Source organism: Cyprinodon tularosa, unplaced genomic scaffold (assembly GCF_016077235.1).
Source record: "Cyprinodon tularosa strain WSP-4 unplaced genomic scaffold, ASM1607723v1 ctg93, whole genome shotgun sequence".
Taxonomy (NCBI): domain Eukaryota; kingdom Metazoa; phylum Chordata; class Actinopteri; order Cyprinodontiformes; family Cyprinodontidae; genus Cyprinodon; species Cyprinodon tularosa.
In genome coordinates this window covers 649,546-670,383 of record NW_024039707.1, presented here as the reverse complement: position 1 = coordinate 670,383, position 20,838 = coordinate 649,546, and the positions used below count along the sequence as shown (strand labels likewise).

Genomic DNA, 20,838 nt, shown 5'->3' with positions numbered 1-20,838 from the left:
GTTAATCTTTTTCAGCCTGAATTGAAGCTGTGTGGGCTTTTATGGTTATGAGATTGGTGAAACTTTATTAAAATCCAACTCTAGCATCCTACACATTAATAAAATGAGTAGTATTCCATGACCAACATGAAAAGTCATTATCGCTGCATTTATTTGTTTCTTAATGGAATTCAGCATACCACTTTCATTGTTCAAGATTTGTGCTCCAAGACAACAGGGGCACTCCATTCAGAGGACACTATGAAGAAAGAAATAAAGCCCAATAAACTAGCCTAGGTTTCAGACCCACAGTGGAAATAAAAAAATAACAGCTCAAGTAGATTAAAGGTTCCCGAGATTAAGTTTAGAAGTAAAAACATTCAGTAGCCAATGATCAAAGCACACCTTTAGCTGCCTTTTGCAACATTAGCACAAAGGCTGCAGTTAAAATCTGCTGTGAAAAGCTTCAGTTGCTAATGAAACAGCAGCACAATGTTGAAAATTAAAGTGCAAAAAGGGTAAGATGCCTATTTTTAGCGCAGTAAAAGGCCAATTAAATGTAAAAACTTAAAATGTAATAATAAATGCAATAAATTGGCTTTTAAAAGGAATTGTCTTTTTATCTCAATCAAGGCAAAGTTTTATTTGACCAACTCTATAGCTTAAAAGAATTTCGGAAACTTTGGCTGACATAGTCAGAGGAGAACGTTAGCCTTAAAAGCTTTGTCCTTCAGGGGTCTTTTTGGTGTCCTTTTTTAACTGATATTCTTTTTCTTTAGTTTGATTGAATAGAGCATAAGTTAAATAATCAAGTAACAGTAATGAACAGGGATGCAGACCAGTCTCTACTGGTCTGTTTGAGAGCTTGTATTGGTTTTTTATTCATATCTTTCTGACCAACTGAGCGATAATCCCTCAGGGTGTTCACATCATTGGTTTAGACCACAAGTGCTCCCCCATGATGCACATGTATTGCTGCATTACTTTATATACCTCCCTTGGTAAATGTTTTGTTTAATTAGTTTTAGTTAAATTTAGACTTGTAACATTTAATATTGCTGATGAAGTTGTTTAATATTGTATCGTTTTTATTGTGTTAATGGGGTAGACAAAGCAATGGTTGCTATCCAATTGAAAGACTATGGTGAAAGAAACAACTATGGTGAAATGAAGCACTGACTAGAAATGGAGGAAAACTCAGGAGTCGCGTGAGCCACACCTCTGTTTTGCATATTGGTGCCGTTATTACAGCTGGAAAATTATCCATAGTTTTAAAGAGCAGCTCATTTTGGGTGACTGGTTAAATCCAGAGACTGATGTTTTCTATAGTCAGGTTTGATCAAGGGCTCCTTCAGACCAGCAGGAAACTAAACCATGTATAGATATTTGTCTCTGCAGAGCATCAAACACACCCAGCATTCAGACAGCTGTCCAAAGCAGACAGTCTATTTCATACAACATAATTACCTCCAAGGTAAAAATGTCAACATATCGTTTTGTTAAAAACTGATTGGACTGCAAGTCAAATATGATCTAAAGTAGTTCTAAATCAATATAAAGAGAAAAGTTCATATTGTAATTGTTTTATGATGTTTATTAGTCACTTTATGCACTTAATATTGAATGCTGATTTAAAATGTCTATACAACCGCTTTGCTTTAAAAGTCATAGTTGTGAAAGATTTAAGTTCTGACAAACTCAGTTGTTTCTACATCTCAATAAAGCCAGAAGATGAGTGACAATCCACAACACATGAAGGATGCCAACATGAGACTATTGCTCCCAGCAGAACAAACACTCTGTCAAAGTTATATTCCTGAGGGGAAGAAGTCCATTTGACAGGATAAAGACTCACATCGACATCTGTCCAAAGATGAATATCTAGGATAGGGTCATCCTAAAGCCAACAAATCCAAACAAGACTTTTCTTAGACAAAATCCCCCATGTGAGGAATTTAAATTGACCCAATCACAACCACAGCATATTTATTGTTTGCCAATCTGGAAATTGCTAAATCAATACAATAAAAAAGATCTAATATGCAGGATGAACATTACATTCAAGGCTAGACTTATTTATCAAAAACCCTCAATAAACCTTATGACCCTTTCAGAAATTGTGAGACTTATTTATTCACTATGAACTTTTTATGCTTAACAAGCTATTTTTGTTCAATTTTATTAAGATATTTTTTCTTAAGTAATGCGGTCATTTAAAAGAAACCAAATTTAATGTCACAACCAAAACAAAACCTGCAACTATTCCATCTTTAGACTACACCCCTGGTTTTCAAAGTGGGGGTGATTGAGAAAAGAATAAAAAGTTATACATTAAATTATTTTTATTGAATAAAAATATTCCTGTCTGGGTATAACTGCATTATGAAAACCAGTCACCTAAAGCTTACAAATAATATTTTCTGGCTGTATGTAAGACAAGATTTTCCCACCCTAGCTGAAAGGGCTCTGAAATGTCTCCTTCCATTTTCAACCACTTACTTGTGTTAGTCTGGCTTTTCCACTTTAAAAGTACTGAAAACTAAAACTAAACACAGATCAAGTTTGAATGTGCAGAATGACATGCGTGTTGCTCTGACAGACATCAAGCCCAGACTGGAAAAACTGTAGAAGCCATCAGGCCCACTGCTCCCATTAGCATGGTATGGCTATGCATCTCTCATGTAGCCTACATTTGTTGTTAGGCCTGCTTTATATAAAATGCCTGCATGTTTAATTTGGGACAAACCTATTTTGTTCACAAATCTGTTTTTGCAAGGTATAAAGACATTAATCATTAAAAAAAAAAAAAAAGGTTATTCAAATTAAAGTATTGGGCCTATGTCATATTTATATTTTATTCATTAAATTAATGAATTAAAGTCTGATAAAATATAATTGTGACTTCATCTTTACAAAATAAATGTGTTTTTATTTACAGGTGCTGGTCATAAAATTAGAATATCATGAAAAAGTAGATTGATTTCAGTAATTCCATTTAAAAAGTGAAACTTGTATATTATATTCATACATTACATACAAACTCATATATTTCAGATGTTTATTTTGTTTAATTTTGATGATTACAAATGACAACAAATGAAAATCTCAAATTCATCATATCAGAAAATTAGAATATTGTGAAAAGGTTCAAAATTGATGGCCCCTGGTGCCACACTCTAATCAGCTAATTAACTCAAACCACCTGCAAAAGCCTTTAAATGGTCTTTCAGTCTAGTTCTATAGGCTACACAATCATGGGGAAGACTGCTGACTTGACAGTTGTCCAAAAGACGACCATCGACACCTTGCACAAGGAGGGCAAGACACAAAAGGTCATCGCTAAAGAGGCTGGCTGTTCACAGAGCTCAGTGTCCAAGCACATTAAAGGAATAGTACACCCAAAACATGATTAGCCTTCATTTTCTACTCACCTCCATGCTGAACAACACTCTGGAGTACTTTTTTGATATCTCAAAGGCATCTGGAGATCTGGGAGGCTTCTTGCTGTCTGCTGACATTCAAATAATGGAGGTCCATGGCGCCCGAGACAGAAAGGTCCATAAAAGTCCACAAAAACGTGTCAATATTCCTCCATACTGCTCGTCCAATGTAATCCAAGTGTCCTGAGTGGGTAGCATCCAGAATTTACTCGAAACAAAGTCATTTAGAATGTTTTTAGAGCATAAACAGTAGTGTATAGGATTTCCTAATAGCGCCCCCATGCGCGCTCACGATTCTACGGAAGCCGGCATGATTAGGGGTTTAAGATCTGTGCAAACCACTTTGTGTGGCTTCTAAGCAGCTCCAACAGCAGAACAAATACTTCAAGAGCCTTCCTGAGAGGTGGTTGTATACAGTCTGCTTTGGTCTTCCACACAGTGAAGGGTTGCTGATATAAAGCATATTCAGGCAGATTTATGTACAGTCCTACTCATATGATGCAATGCAGAAACAAAAAAGGATTAAGATGCAATTCCTGTAATCCATCCCTCCAGCTCTTAGAAAATGGAACAGCTGAGTCTTGAAACCGATGTTTTTCAAGGACCGATAAACCTTGTTGAGGCTGCCCTCATATCGTAGCAACATGCTACAGAGGAGTCTTTATAAACAATAATATTTGAGGTTTTTCACTTTTTTTTAATTCTGCATGGTTGTGCAATAAGCTTTGTTGCACTAAAACAAATAAGTTAAAGCTGAGCAGTTCCTCTGTTCTTCTCCTGCAGACATTCTGAATAATGCGTAAGCATTATAACTACACAGATCTGAAATGATGGTCTATAGAAAATCCAGATCAGAAATACCTAAAACAGGTTTTACTCCATGTTCAGTAGAATGAAGACAGCTGATGCTGCATAATGGTCCAATCCAAAATAAATTGAGACGACAAACCTCGACAATTATCAGTCAGGAAAGGTCCACAGCTTAATTTCCTCTAGACCACCATTCAGACAAAACTTTCAAAGTGCGTCAAAAAGCCAATCATCAGGAATTTGCTATAAAACTACCTACATTTGAAACGAGCTCCAAGAGTGGAAAGATTAGAAACCGCCTACTGTGGCGTCTCCGCCACGACACCTCTATAAACTCAACTGGCTTCAGACTAGTGTTTGCATGCATTTTGAAGGTGGTAGAGGCTGCGTTGGCTCGTGTGCAAAGAACATCAGCAGACTTTGGTGTTGCACTTTTTTACAATTCGTTTTAGAAACGCTTTATTTTAGTGTGCATTCTATAATTGTTGCTCCTCTGTGCAAACAAAGAGTTTCCTCTGTGTTCATTCTGTACCCCCTACTTCTGTAGTTTTTTTTTGTTGTTTTTTAACCATGCTACCCACTGGTATGGCATTAGCATTTCATTGCCTTTTACTAAGTTTTCACCTTCAGGTCATTTCATCTTTACAGCTCAACTTTTTCTGTGTGGATTTTTTTATTCAATTTCAGGTAGATGTAGCCAAAGACTCGGGAACTGAATGGCTGAGGAAAATAGTGTAGAAAGAATTCAAAGCTGCCTGTTGTTTCATTTAGCATAAAGTTAACTCCATTTAAGAGATAACAAAAAAAATGCCATAATGTAGTAAGTGGACTTGATTTGTAAACTGCTTTCTAATCGTACCAGCCTCAGAGTTTTACAGTAGAGCCACCATTTGCAAGGTTGAATTCAGACAGGGATAGGAATGTAGCCAATTTGCTCATGGGCACATCAGCACTTAACAGGAACATTATTCTTAGCACTTGGGCACCATTTGGAAAAACATTTACTTAATAACTGGGTCATTTGACATACATGATGGATCCAGGAATTTTGATTTCTAGCACACAAATTCAGAGGAGGAACCTCTAGAATCACACCTTGATTAATGTGACAGCCCTAGTTTGCCTTAGTTTTCTTTTCCACTTTAAATTTAGAGACACATCTGCAGGTGATGGGCCTGATTACTGACAACTATTAAGACATGCCAGACATGCTGCTTTCCCCTCTCCCTCCTTTATGAGTTCCTCATTTGTTTTGTTTGTATCTTATGTTTAAGATTATGTTTGTTATGTGTGGTTATTATAGTTATTGGCTGGAGTTATGAATTTAGGCATTACCTTTCCATCTCCCATGTATTTTATTTAATAAATGGACTTTTGGTAAAAGCAAAATGCTAGTGTGATGTCCCTTTATAGCCCCTTTCACATTGCCCCCCATGGTGTACATTTTAAATAAATCATGTAGTTAAAGGAACTCAAGTTTATTTGACAGTTGATATGAATGAACTGGCATTTAACCAAAGCTTCAGGATTTACTTCTATAAGTTTTCTGCTGGAGGTAAAGGACTAACCAAGTGTTTTGTCTTATTACTGCCACCTGTTGGCTGAAATTACAATGCAGGTTCTCTCAGGCTGACAGTCACAGGCCTTCCAGAGTAATGGGAAAGCACACCAATTACACAGTTTTCCTATTACCTGGTTAATGCAAATCCAGGGGCTTTAAATCCAGGACGCTCAATGGAAAGGGGGCTGTTGCTAACCCACCATTTGAGCCTGTTGGGCAGAACCGAATCCAAATGAAAGACTAAAGTGCGACACTGCACAAGTTTGTGCAAGACTCCCTAATCCTAACTCGTTAGGTTCAGGGAGTATTTTCCACATAGCGCCTGACTGGTTTTAACACTTCTTCTCAACTAAAATCATAAATTGAAGAAAAAACTCAAGGTGGAAAAGGATATAAAAGGCAGGTGCACCGCATATTCCATTTTGCTTTTAGATGCCTTTGGTATCAGTAAAGATAAAATCAACAATTTGTCCAAATGTTAAATATTGGTGCATAGTGATTTAAATTTACCATTATAAAAATGTAGTATTCATGATGCAAATATCAAATTAAACTGATCATTTTCATTCTAAAACAAATGTTTACACTGTTTTTCTCTGGTTTGTTAAAATCTAAGCCCTAAACAGACTAAGTTTGATTTTGCTTCATTTTCCAGTGGGCAAAAAAAAAATGCTAAAAGTATATTATATATTTTTTAAACTAAAGATCTATTTAGTTTTTTCCAAATAATGAACTTATGAAAACATTCTCCAGCTGAGGTTTTTGCACACAGCTGGGATGAGAAGGATCGAAATAGGAGTAAAGCATCTACAAAAGTGCTTCTAAAGAAACTGTTCCATAGTGGTCTGGTCTCAGGGCAGATGGATGAGGTAATTAAACCCAAATTGATTTAATTAGTCACTACACTGCAGAATGAATGCATAATGCATCTGTGGCCTTTTCCTTTTAGAGAAACATGGAAGAGTTTTAAGTATCTCCCAAAGACTACATCAAAAACTGTTCCCTTTATGGAAAATATACAAACTTTGCAAACAAAAACAAAAAAAACAGCTTAAAAACTGAAAAAGAGGGCCTTAACATAAAGCATGTGGTCATGCATTTTAAACACTGCTAATAAGACTTCTCTGCACTTGTACCTTTTAATGAGTTTGTTTTAGATGGGGTGTTGTGCTAAATTACCACACAATATTTCACTGTTGTATTGCTGGATAACAGCTCATGAAATATACATGTTCTGCAACATCTCGCTGTTATGCAAACCATACAGTGGAGGAAAAAATAAAAACATGCTGCCATTAATATCCTCACACCAAGTACTAAAGTTCATCTACGCTCTTTAAGAGAGCAGGGTTTTTTTTAGAACCTGCAGAAAGCTAGGCATAGCTCTGAAGTGGGATCCTTCACCATTTGCACCATTTCAAAGTGAAATGCAGTTGACATGCATCGCAGGGAAATGCAGAAACAGGAGAGGTTAAAAAAGAAAAAAAAAAGGGGCTTTAAAAAGGAAACCTGTAGCTCCAGACTGGAGGAAAGTGAGACCCCTGCTGATTGTATGCAAATGCTGCAGGCTTAATCATTAAGCTGTGTTTAAGGCAAAGCATGCACAAGTAAATCAATAAATTATTAAAATAGTGAGTCACAAATCTCAATGTCCATTCAAGACACATTGGCTCAAATATGTTCCCTCAACATAGTATTTTTTAGATTCTTTTAAGTTTAATGTATATTTTACAGCCTAAAGTTTGGATGGTAGTGTTTAAAAACTCTGACAATGATAATCTTGTAAATTTACGTATGACTGCCTTTAACATCAGCATTTGTTTATGGCTGTAAAACTAAATTAACTCAAATGCCAATAGCTTCTGAGTAGGTGTCAAACTACAAAGACTGAACAGAGCAACAGATTGAAGTTATTCTCTCAATTAAATACAAAACAAGTATTTAAAAAGGAAAAGATGATGATTTTTCATTTCCGGTTAGATCATCATAATAAGTGGTCGTCCAAATTGTGAATCATTCTGGTGATATGTCTACATAAGGCCGTCCTACATGCTCGTGGCCCGTTAGCCATCTTTCTGCGCATGCGCACTTTCATGCGTACATCTGTGGTTTGCTCCAGTTTCAGACAGACAGTCATTAAAGTTCACCTTTCTCACAGCTTTTTTCTTTTTTTTTATTATTATTATTTTTTTTTTAATGGCCAAGGGTCGTAAGATACAAAGTGTCTATGAAGTGTATAAGAAAAGAAAGGCCTCAGACTGCTCTGCCAGAGAGCTCTTCTCGCAAAGCATTATGAGATTTGCTTCATAGCGGCCCACTGTCTCCATAGGTTGTTGCTACCCAACAGCGGCGAATAAAGATGGCGCAGGCAATGCGAAGTGGAGGAGGAGTTACATTACAAACGGCGCAAAAAACAGTGACCGAACAGTCAGTTAACACAGTTCGCTATAAAGTCTAGCATTTAGTCCCTGCTCTATATAGTGATTTAGGTATTTTGGGGTTATGGCAGACGTTTGGACACATTAAGCTTGTATGAGCTATGAGAACGTCACATTTTAAACAGGATGTGCACGAGGAGAAATGGGCTTGTGCACACGCATTTGTATTTTTTAAATGGAGAGGTCAGACTTTTAAAAAATCCTCCACAATACCTCTAAGTTTTAGAGAGAAAGATAATAAGAAAACACCATTTAGTCCTGTAGGGGGACAACTTATCCAAAATTGTGGAGTTAAGAGTCTTAGCTAAATAGACTTCTATGAAAAAAAGGATCCAAGTGGTATTTGACCAATTAGGATATTTCACAACATTTTTTAACCACAGACAAACTTTAATTAAGTCCTTAAAGCAGTTATGAAGCCTTCAAGCACAGAACGCAACAAGTCAGGAACTGGTGAAGAAACTAATCCAGGATAGGCTGAATTTTTTAAACACTCACACACACCTGGACTTTTCCATTGTTGGGATTCAAGTTGATTTCATCTTACAATATTTTTTAATTCCGAAACAATACATTTACAAGATTCATTATCAAGGCAAACTACTGCGAAACTTTTGACATAAGGATCCATCACTGCTGTAAAGTTTGAGAATTTTTTTGTTCAACTTTGAGACAATTTCATACCCAACGCTTTATACTAGATTTCTGCAACAGCCTTTGCCATTTACTACCTTTTCCATTTTGCCATTATTCCCACAAGAGAAACTGAACGAGGCTAAGCTTAGCCTTTCTGGCATGCAATTAAGAAAAAAAAAAGTTTGAGACACTCCTTTCATACGGATCTTTGAGCCCTCAAGCTTTACCTTTACATAGTTTGCTGAAAAGGCCTACAAAATATTAATACTTTACTCCCACTCTGCAATTCCACATTACAAACCTCGAATTCAACAATAAAAGTTTACCTGAGGTACGTGCCACCCAAATTGTTTACTTGAGCTTTTACTCAAGGTTTACCGGCAAAAGCGCTTTTTGTATTAAATACAACACAAAAAAACTCAGAAGTTGCAAGATTTTAAGAAGCTGAAATCTTCTCTTGTATCAGAGAAATAAACGTGCAGCTATGGTTTACTTAGTATGTTGACCTGTACTCCATTAAATTCACGTCTACCCTCCCCAAGGTTTTCACAAAGGGGATCTTTCCTTTTTAACCTCATGGAGGGACATTTTTTATTTAAAAACAAACATTTTGCACAGGACTGCATTAAAGGTTACAGATAGAGTGTAGGATGTTTCTCATACCAAGCTGCTTTCAAGGTCATTTCTTTGCTCATATATTACTCCTCACTTGCATCCATTCATCACCTGGACCATTAACCAAAAAGGCCATTTCTTTAAATCTCCCCAGAGCAATGACGCTTGATTTTAAAGTGATGCCGTCATACACGAAGAAACTTGTAAGCAACAAAAGCAATACTTGAAACATGTTTGGTCAAATGGAAACTAGTTTTAGTTTTTCAACTTTTTTTTCCCCCCTAGCTGCAGGAAAGGAAAGAACGAAAGTATAATACAGTCAAATATCTAAATGTGATGGTATGGGAAACAAAATCCAGCCTTATTCTTTGATCAGTTATGGATGCTGATCTAGGTGCCATTGTTCTGTCGTGCGGCAGATAAGGCCGATTTTACATCAAAGACTAAAGTTTACTCCAATTATTGGAATTTATACAAAAGTTGTTTATCAAGGTGGATAATTTAACAGTCATAATACAACCGCAGAGAAAATTGTTCAAGATGTCATTAAAATGAAAACACAGAAATAGACCAAGTACTGAAGCTTGAGGAACCCCGCATTAGAAGAGTACTGACTAGCTCTTAAATCAGTCCAGCAGAGCAGAAACACTGGCAAACTCAAAATTGTGCTACAAAATTATTTAGTAAAATACTAAAGTTTAAAAAGATGCTGACTCCGGAGATCCAGCATCATTAGAACATATTTCTAAGCGGCTGGGGGGGGAAAAAAAAAAAAAAAAAAAACCTTAAAAATAATAGTCTCTGTAGAATGTTGCTAAAACTTTGCTAACAGTGACGGTTATCAAATGAGCCAAAACTGCGAAATACAACTGAGAAAATGAAGCATGAAGTTAAAGATTGTGATTGTAGAAACATTTCCAGCGATAACTTAAAAACTGCAAATGTACAGAAAATTCTCTTTCACAAGTCCTGCTTCATTGTTTCATTTTGTGCATCTAAAAAATATACAGGAGAGCTTTGACCAAAAAGCGCCAGCAAAAAAAGGCAAAGGAATTTAAAAGCACCAAAATATTTTAATTAATTTTGCTATAATATAATGGAGCTGCTTTGTTTGATTTCTTGGTCACACGTGTGTACATAAGTCTTAAATTTGGCTTTTTTTAAAGGGACGTTTGCTCAACTTTACACATCCCTCCATAGATTTATTTAAGGCTACTGTAAGCAATGCTACCTGCAGCAATTAAAGACATAAACCTTTGCAGGTCTGCTCCAAAAGTGGAACTTCAATTCAGTTTAATGTTAGCAATGCTCATTGTGATAAATCCAAATTTATTTTAAATGTTATTAATTTGTCCCTTTAAGATTTTAAATGCATTTCACAAAAATAAAAAATAGTACATTGGGGTTTTTTGGCATGGTTTAGGATACTTCTAAATTTTTATGCATTTTATGTCAGATTATCAGAAGAAAAACTGATGGAACCCAAACAGTCACAGTCTAGAAGTTGTACAAAAGCATAATGAGGAGAGTCAGGACCAAAATCTAATAAGTTTTGACCGTGTAATAGAGATTAAATGTATGATTTAACTACAGAAACACTACAAAGTTTACAAAAACTTCCATGCCACTGATTTGGTCAGCCCCCAACCATAGGTTCAGGACTGGAAACAGGAATACTGAACAGGAATACCTTCCCTGACATTGAATGGATTTAGAGGCAATCGTACCTGTTTTGCCAGGTTTACAGCATCTGCATGAAGTCTGTCTCTCAGGTGGGGGTCCAGTTGGAAGGCAGGTGCAATCTCCACAACCTAAAAAATAAAGAAGCCTTACTGTTAAGGTCTGTGCTACTGCAATTTGGTGATAAAAATGAGCTTCGGCGAAGCAAGGTCTTTGCGTCAGCAAATATATAAAGGAAAATTAAGCAACTATGGAGGCAAGCCGTGTCATTTTTGGTCTAACTAGCTGTGTAAAGGTACGAAACAAAGATCTGGATGATAATACAATGATTAGAAAGATGCTGGAATGCTCTTTAGGGCTGCAGCAGACCTCACAGTTGGTGAATAATTGTCAGCACATTACAAAGAGATCCCCTTTATCCTCACAAAGCTGCCATTTGGTCCATTGTTTTTATTAAATAGCTGCATTTTCTACACTGCCTGCCATTGTCAATGCTAAAAAACAAAACAAAAAATCAAATTCCCCTCCCAGCTGGCAATAAGTTGTAACTGGACTATAGTAATTTACCACCTTGCACAATTTCTCTTTTCGTTTCCCCAGTTTCTGACCAACAGATTCATTCAACCATCTATTGTGACATTCAGTGTTAAATTTAGCAGCTATGAGCCTGGAGTTCACATGATGGAGGCTGATCTACACTTCTAAATGAGAATTCAAACAGTTGAAAACAACATGATCCAAATCTAATCCCAAAATAAGACCCAAGAAAAGCATTTGAGTGCTTTTCTGCCAGAGCATGGAAAGCATTGAAAAGTGCCTGCGTCGTCACTGAACCGTCCCAAATCCACCTCAAACAACTATTGTTAGGAAAGATCTCAGATCAGAGGGAAAAGGCGGATTAAACTGAAAATAAAGAGAAAAATGCATCAGATCCTGCATGAACCGCTAACACGATTATCATTTATAATTTGATTAAAAGCAAAGGATGAAAGTGTTGGAAATGCTCGATTAAAACTGCTTTGGGGCGGCAGGATTTAATAACGCAGCATATATGTTGATCAGCCTCCTCTGGTGACAGCTTTGTTATACCCAGTTTCGATTACAGGAGTAATGATAATATTCTCTTTAATCTCCTGTTCAGACATTTGTTTTGACAAATGAATTAATTCTTCCTTTCTTATCAAAAGTCGAGCCCCCTAATGAGTGGATAATGCTCCCGCCCCCAAGATCAACTTTAGATTCAAGTTGATTTTCTTGAAGGATTATGTAGTTTAAACAATTTATCAGAGGCTAATTGTTTTTAAATACATCCTGCTCTGAGCAATCCCAGACACTTCAGGGCATTATCACTTAACATGATGCCAATATTGGCCTTTTGGCCTAAAAAAGGCCAAGCAGGCAGAGGCATGTTTCCTGCTATGCGACCTTTGCTTCTTCCTTCCTTACCATTACCATCCACTTCATGCTAATCATTACAATGCTGTAGAAATGTCAAGATGATAATCTTAAACAAATTCCAGCATTATTCTGGAGCAGATTAATTCAAAAATGAGGAACTTCACCTTCTGGTGTCGCCGCTGAATGGAGCAGTCTCTCTCGTATAGATGGATGACATTACCATATTTATCACCTGAGGACAGACAGAAGTGGGTAAGGTGAAAAAGTCAAGGGATAAAGTAGTGATTAAGCAAGTAGCTCATCCAGGGGAAACTTCCCCTTTTTTGCCTCCGTTTTCTAAGGAGACTAAAATATGCAGTCATACTGAGGCACAGATGCTCAACAGAAAACTATTAAAACTATTTAAATATCTTCAGAAAACCTAAATAAATATTGCAAAATACCACATTAGAATACTACAATAAGTTAGGTTGACTGTGAACAAAGTGGACAAACTGACAAGTTTGGGATATATAAAGCACATTTCCACTGCAGGAATCCAAAAAAAGGAACCAGAGATTTTTTTATTTTTTTTTTATTCACCACACATCACAGCTTCTATCAGAATTAAGACAACCTAAAACTGAGCTGAAAATATATTTTTTCCTGTTTAATTTTCCTTTAAGTTTGATATCAAACCCTTTTTTTCAAAAAGATAAATTGTCAATGTCAAAGTTGACTTTATAATCTTATAAGAAACAATACATGTGGCTTTACTGGCGTCATAACCTGGAGCATCGTGTATAAAAGCGTATCTGCACATAAAAGCATGCATGCACAAACTTATGACCTGCCATGGAAATTACTTGCAGTAATGCAAACTTTTCCACAATAACGAGCTAAAAAGCTCTAAGACCTATTCAATAAATGTGCAACTTTATTCAGTTAATTTAAACTGAAGGAGCATTGAACCTGATGTTTTGGCACAAGGTTGAGCTAGATGACATAAATCACTGATGCCTTAGCTGGTTTAAATTGATTAATGCAAAGATGGGCCTGAAAGAACTGTGTCTCTGCTGTTCAAGATCTAGCTACCCACAGGAGGTTTTTTCAGGGGGTGCCGATTGACAGGTTGGGTATTTAACAGTCACCCCTAGCCATGATGTTGCTAAAGAGTCCCTAAAGAGAACTTGCTTAAATAGGTCCACATCAAACAACTTTATTAGTTTGACTTGAGGAGCAGATTTTCAAATGGAGTCAACTCTATAACCCTATTATTGCTGTAAGGCGTCACCTATAAATGTCGCATTGGCTTCAAGTTGAACGCATAGTCATTTCAAAGCTCTGCAGGTACTTATGATGCACTAAAATTTCTCACAAATTGAATGGTTCAACCCAAAACTCCTTTAGGCCCTATTGCTATTATAAAGTTCCATGCAGGAGGGCTGGCAATGCGTTTCATTCTTCCCTTTTTTGGGGGGCATTGAATATTTTCAACAACAGCTGTACTTATTTGTGTATTAATGGCATTCCTTATAGAAACAATGTGTTCATATTCACCTTCATTAAAAATTACAATGATCAGCATTAAGCAATAATTAATCTCAACTGAGCAGATTGATAGAACCTTTTGGACTTTATACAAAGTTTGCAGAAGAAAAGGAGCAGAATGTATTTTAGGAGGTTTCTTTAGTGATTCTCTGGTGTTATTCAATACATTCTTATTCTGCTGTAACACTGACAATGAACCTCTGTCATGGTTATTTTGCCTTCCAGCAGGTTACAGTACTTCACTTATAGTTTGACACTGAGAATCCAAACAGCAACTGATCTGTAAATAGGGGCGAATAAAGGAAAGGCGCTAGGTAATTAGTCCATGCACAATTTTATACATCCCACTTTCTTTCCACTGCTGCTAGCTTTTAGTATGAAAGCTGCACATCTTATGCATGAGGCCCGCGGACATTGATCCTAAATTAAAAGATGAAAAACTGGGGAATAAAAAGACCTTACTGTAGGGACCAAGACTAGAAACGCAAACTAAGGAGAAAGCATGAATGGAAGGGTATGTGGACCAAAAGGAGAAAATTGGGCTGGAAAACAGAATTAATATCTATGCAAATGAACTGCTCTGCATGCCTGAACAACACGTTTACAGTAAATATGCCACCGAGCCTTCCTGAAGAGTTGCCCCTATTCAACATGACCCTAGTCAGATAGCTGTTTAAAGTGTAAGCAATCCCCCTGTAAGTGCTGGTGTCAAATTTCAGCTCATTTACGGTAAGAAGAAATGATACCTGGGAACTTGGCTCTAACATTCACCATGGCAGTTATAGGACCCTTTTTTGTTGCGATTAAATTTCAATAATTAGCTACACACAAATCTCCCTATCCCAGGAAGGTCAAACTTCACTCACAGCCACTATGACCGCCTATATTAATCTTCTGTGGTTTAAACTTTTTTTGTTGTAATAACTTTGTTGAAATAACTTTACAGAGTTGATGTGGGGGGGTGGAAATGAAAACCTTTGTTTGGCTCGTTTTTGCTGATCAGGCAAAAGCCTCAAGTAGTGTTGTGCTTTAGCATGTCGCTGTTAACACTACACAGAGTTTGTCAGATTTGTTATCTCTGGCTTTTATTATGGATTTCTGCATCTTGCAGTTTGTATGGCATCAATTACTAAAAGATATTTTGCATTTCTCATCTTCCTAAATTTGAGGCTGCTGGGCCTCCCCATCACCCTAATCGCCCTCTCAGATTAAGGCTTCTTGAGGCCATTACTTCCAGTTAACAGAATGTTTATCAAATAAAGAGTTTATACCCAAATCTGCCAGGGGTTTGAGTATTTGTAGGCAAAAAGCCATAAAAGCGTGTTTTAACTTACCAAGGATCTGGACTTCGATGTGCCTCGGCTTTTCAATAAACTTCTCAACAAACAGCGCTCCGTTCCCAAAAGCCGTCAGGGCCTCAGAGTACGCCCTCTGGTAATTCTCCTCCAGCTCCTGACAGATAAAAACAACAAAACAACCTATTAGATTCTGAATCAGTGCAAACATTGCAGGCCACAACACAGAGCCTCGAGTTTTCAAAAACGTACTCAACTTTTTGTCCTTTGACCCTCTGACATTTGCATGTTTTCCACATTTCTTGGCACATACGCCTATAAGCCCTATGGGGGAGAAGTTTGAAACATCTCTAGTAGATCACGACCCTACATGTTGAAGGTCACGCCTCAATCTGTGTTTGTCAGTCTGCGATGCACGACCACTCAGCCTCTTGCTCTGGGGAAAGGCTGATTCAACATGTCGTCTCCTCCCCCTCATTCATCCCTGATCTTAAGAGGGAGCAAACTCAAACCCAGCCTGCGAAAGTCTTCCTGTAGCCATTAGACAAGATGCTCTCAGAGGGTAAAACTGTCCAAACTCCTACAGGGTAGCCACGCACACAGCAGCATTGCTAAGGGATAACCCAACTTCTCTCTAAGCACTATCTAAGAAGCCAGAGTGGCATGAGCTTTGAAAAGGTCAATAGTTCACCAGCAAAACCATCCGCTTTGACACAGTGCTTCTTATGGAGGACCAGCTCTACCATATATAAAAATACAGAAATCAATGCTCAATAAATAAGCATAGAATTAATTGCCCCCAAAAATACAAATAAATGTAGGTAGAAATTAAATTCTACAATGAGACAAATGTATACATCTCTTAATTAACTTTATTTATTTGCCTTTGTAACAATTACCTTATTTATTTATTGTCTGTTATAATCTTCAACTTTATTAACTTATTTCTAAAGTATTTATATGCATGTTATATTTCCGTTTTATTCATTTTAATTTTTTTTACCCCATTTCTGCCTGTCATTTTTACATTTCTCTATGCATTTCTGCCTTATTATGTAAATGAGGGGTGTGTCTTAGATAGTCCACTTCTGCACATTGGTTGGTAAGCATCTTACTGCATCGGTCGAATCTACAGGAGAAGAGTCGAAGTCACTGGCCGTTTCTTAATAAGAACGCGACTATGGACTTCTGTCCTCGCCAAGTACGTTCTTGAGAAAAACCCAGGAATGTATGAACTCAGAGAACGGGAGCAGGCAGCAAAAAAATGGGCCAATTGAACAGAAGCATACTTGTGACATCACCAAACACTCTGCTCTTCTGAAGCTGCATTTCTCAGTAGATAAATTCTGACTTCTTTCATTTAGTGGGGGAATAATAATTAAAAGTCAAATAATCACAAATCAACTGAACATTTTGCCAAAAGGAGAAAATCGCCAGAGGAGGTCCGCTGGTTGCCGTGGCCGTCTCAACTTCGCAACATTTTTTTTTAAATGACGCATAAAAACCGGTGGGCCATATAGTGACGTTTATAAGTATATTCTCACCTAAAACATACTTTTATGTTTTAGGTGAGAATTAGAAAGATCTAGAAATGTATGTCTCACTGTATAATTTAAATTCTACCTACATTTATTTGTTTATTGTATGCTTATTTATTGAGAATTTATTTCTGCATTTATTTTTAGATATGGTAGAGTTGGTCCTCCATATCTTCTACACCAGATTGGAATAAATGGAATAAATAGATCATCTAGAATGCATTTCACCTAAAAACATACGCATTCAGTTATCAGTTGTTGATCTTTAAAGTGAATGTGTGTGGTTAAAATATATATATATATATTTTTTAAAGAGCAGTGGTATATGCAATTCATCACCATTTCTGATTTTAAACTTTGACATCACCTTGAAGAGAACGTTTTATTTAATCTGCTATTCTTCTGTCTGCTGGCAGGAAATCACTTTATGTCAAACAGAACAATGACCTTCAGGGGAAGGTAAAGTTCTGTTTGAAAAATTGCTGCGACTTCCCTTCAGAACATTAGAAACATGTAAAAAGGTCAGGTCACTGGAAGAAGGAAAAAAAAAAAAAAAAAAAAAAAAAAAATCAAATAAAAGGCCACATCTATCCTGGCTGATCCAAGTTAGCCAGTGAGGAGTCATTTTGTTTTGCTTTAGCTAGGAAATAGATTTATTCTGCAGAAGTAACCAGTTTAGAAAGCCACATCAAACAAAGGTTATAAACTTGCATATCTTACAGCGTACATGCTATATGAATGTATGAACCATTTATCCACAAATCGAGGAATCAAAATGGTTCCAATTACTCCAAGTGTGGAGTAATGGAAAACCCATGTCGCCACTGAAGGACCCAGATCCTTTAGAGCTCAAGGTTGACTTTCAGGGTTCTTCATGGGGGGAAAATGCTTTTCCCCCTCTCTAGAACAACTACTGATCAAATGTTCATAACTTCTTTATGTTTCTGTCATCTACTTGGACAGACTATTCTTCCAAAAGCTGATACTTTAAAGAAAAGGCTTTTCTTTTTCAGTCCAATGGGACACTAGCTTCACTTCAAATTAAATCAATTATACAAATTTAAACATTTGCCAATAATTATGCTACCCGTCACATTTATTGATTACCTATAGTTTTTAACAATCAAGTCTGTTTTTTCTGCATCAGGTCTGTTTGGACATTTCCCCTTGAAATGCTTGTGAAGTCAAATCCAACCGTAACCTAGAGACAGGAGAGACCATCATGCTCTAGTGCCTCTGTTCTATATTTCAGGGAATCGACTGGGTGAGAAGTGGAGCCTTTACATATCTGAGCTCCACTCTGGTAATCTCTCCTGCTTCAGAGAAAGATGGGTGACGTTACTATGGCTACAGACCTAGATAACAGTTGAACCAAACTGGCAGCAATGCCACCAAAGTCAAAAGGCCTCTGGAGGATCCATATTTTCAAAACAGAAGTCAGTCCACTTTTGCGTTTGTAAAATGTCATATTTGGTGAGACTCTGAACACGCAGGTGACGACAGGACAGGAAGATGTCATGCATGCTCACAGCACTGCAAATCACAACGTGTAGAAGAAAAACAAATCGCTGTTTTTAAAAGTGCAGAAACAGCATGACAGCTGCTGTGAAAACCAAAACAAAAAAAGGTAACAGACTTTGAAAAGTTGTCAAATCACATTTTTGCACCAGTCCTTCCTAAACCAGAGGACTTCTGAAAGACTTTGAAAACCCCTTAAATAATAATTTCACAACAGTTCTGTCTTTTTTTTTGCCACTGGGGTTTTGAGGAGTACAAACTCTCCCCCTTTCAGGAAAATGGTGGTAATCCAGCTGCCCTTCTTATTAGTAAACATACCCATCCTACCCTACAACATGTTTTCATTAGCTTGGCTAACTTTAAACTATGCATACCAATGATCAACAGGCTGGCCTTAATGAATCTAAAGTCGACCTATACCTCGTAACTTGACAGAGAAGAAATCTTTTTACAGTTTCCTCACATCATATCTGAACAAGCCGCTCAGGTCCCTACGACTCCGACAGCCAACAAGAAATGTCAACAACTAATTAATCAGACTGTGCTAGAACTCAGGAAAGGTCACTCTTAGCGGTCGTTCATGACTTCACAGGCTCCAAGGATACACTGGGCAAGAATGAAAACCACACTGGCGCTTTTTTCTTCTGAACTGATTGGTTTATAAAGCCCAGCACAACACAGTCTGACATTACACTGCACTGAGCAACAAGAACAGTGAAGCATTTCTCAGGGGTCTGAGGTTTACTGAAGGATGCCGCTAGAAAGTTAAGCCAGCAGATCTTAGTGTTTGTGAATGCCTGAATCCAAAGTTCATGCAATAACCTTTAATGTTTTAAAGTATACTTCACTTTGCCCTGAAAGTCTTGCCATCACTTGATCTCCAACAGTTTGCCAACTTATAACTATAAATAATATAAAAGACTACTAAATTGATGCAAGGGAAGAATTTTTCTTTATGGAAAAGTCATGAGTAAACTGATTCTTCACTTTATTAACCCTCAAATTCCTCTAAACCAAAACCACCCCAGTGTACCATAATTCAATATAAGTCTAGTCGTTCTATTTTAATTGTTAGATCACAGCACTGAACCAACAATATTTTGATAACAAGGTTGCAGAGAGAACCTAACAACTAAACTTGTTTGAGGGCTCTGTTCAATCCATCATGTAATCAGGGTTCCTACAGCATAAGGTAAGTTAAATTCAAGCTTTTAAGACTTTTTAATGCCACTTAAAATACAAATGTAAGACCACCATGTCAAACAAGAAAATTCTGTTAGTGACAAATTTACCCCAAATGTTTATTTTAACATAAACCATGACTTTCTGGCCCAGTGGATACGTTTTAAATTTTGAAAAACTTCCCATACAAGAAGAAAGCTAAAAAACAAACATTTTTAACAACTACTGAACTGAATTCACCAACTTTCTTTTATTCTCTACTCAATCCCTCTACTTTCATAGTTGGCATACCGCCAAACATTATCCTGAGATTTGGTTCTACAGGCGCTGTTGGTGATGCAAGAGATGCTGTTGCAGAGAAAAGGGTGGAAAAGAACGGATAAATACCTGCTGCTTCTCCATAACTTCATTTTGACGCTTCGAGTTTCACGCTTCGCAAGCGTCTCCGCTGCCTTGATTCCCATCTTGCTTCATCTACATTCCCTGGTATTGGTTTTAGCCATGCAGAAAACACTAATAGATGGCCTATTTTTCGTTGAATTTAAACTTCCCAATGTTGTCCAGATAAAGTTAGTGGCACATCACACCAAGGACTGGCCACAACATCTTTATTGGTTCCGCCATCAGGACGGAACCAATAATGGTTACAGTGGGCGGCTCGGTAAATGTAAAAAAAAATATTTTCTATTATTTTACTGTTTGATATGGATTAAAAAAATAAAATCCTATTTATGATTTAACAATTTTAAGACCTATGAAAGACTGATTAAGACATTTTAATATAATACCAATCAAGGCCTTGATTTTATATTCAAGAATTCAATGCCTTTCAAGAGTTTGCAGGAACCCTGGATAATGGACAGATGTGCTATGACAAGTCTGTCCACACAATCAAAAAATACTGTCTGCATTTTGTCACAAACCATCCAGGGACCCAACCAACAAGTGCAAAGCTACAGTCGGCCTGAATGCAAAAAACACTGCAGTATGGTTCTGGTAAATCAGAGTTAACTGGAAAGAAGAGGACAATAAAAACCTATTGATAACTGGAAAAGACTACACTAGGGCTGCAACTAATGATTATGTTGCTACGGCTTCCGTAGCGTCGTGAACGCGCATGTGCGCGCTTTCAGGAAATCCTATACACTACTGTTTATGCTCTAAAAACATTCTAAATGACTTCGTTTCGAGTAAATTCTGGATGCTACCCACTCAGGA

At 37.1% G+C, this 20,838-nt stretch overlaps 1 protein-coding gene across 2 annotated transcripts in view; it reads right to left on the bottom strand.

Annotated features, from left to right (window-relative positions):
- Positions 1–20,838, bottom strand: part of pcxb (pyruvate carboxylase b) — a 383,732-nt gene that overhangs the window by 321,085 nt on the left and 41,809 nt on the right. For both annotated transcript variants that reach the window (XM_038274777.1, XM_038274778.1), the window contains exons 7-9: positions 15,422–15,539; positions 12,722–12,789; positions 11,207–11,290 (exon numbers count right to left, since the gene is read on the bottom strand). In XM_038274777.1, the coding sequence (XP_038130705.1) occupies positions 11,207–11,290; positions 12,722–12,789; positions 15,422–15,539 (270 nt within the window). The remainder of the gene's footprint in view (positions 1–11,206; positions 11,291–12,721; positions 12,790–15,421; positions 15,540–20,838) is intronic.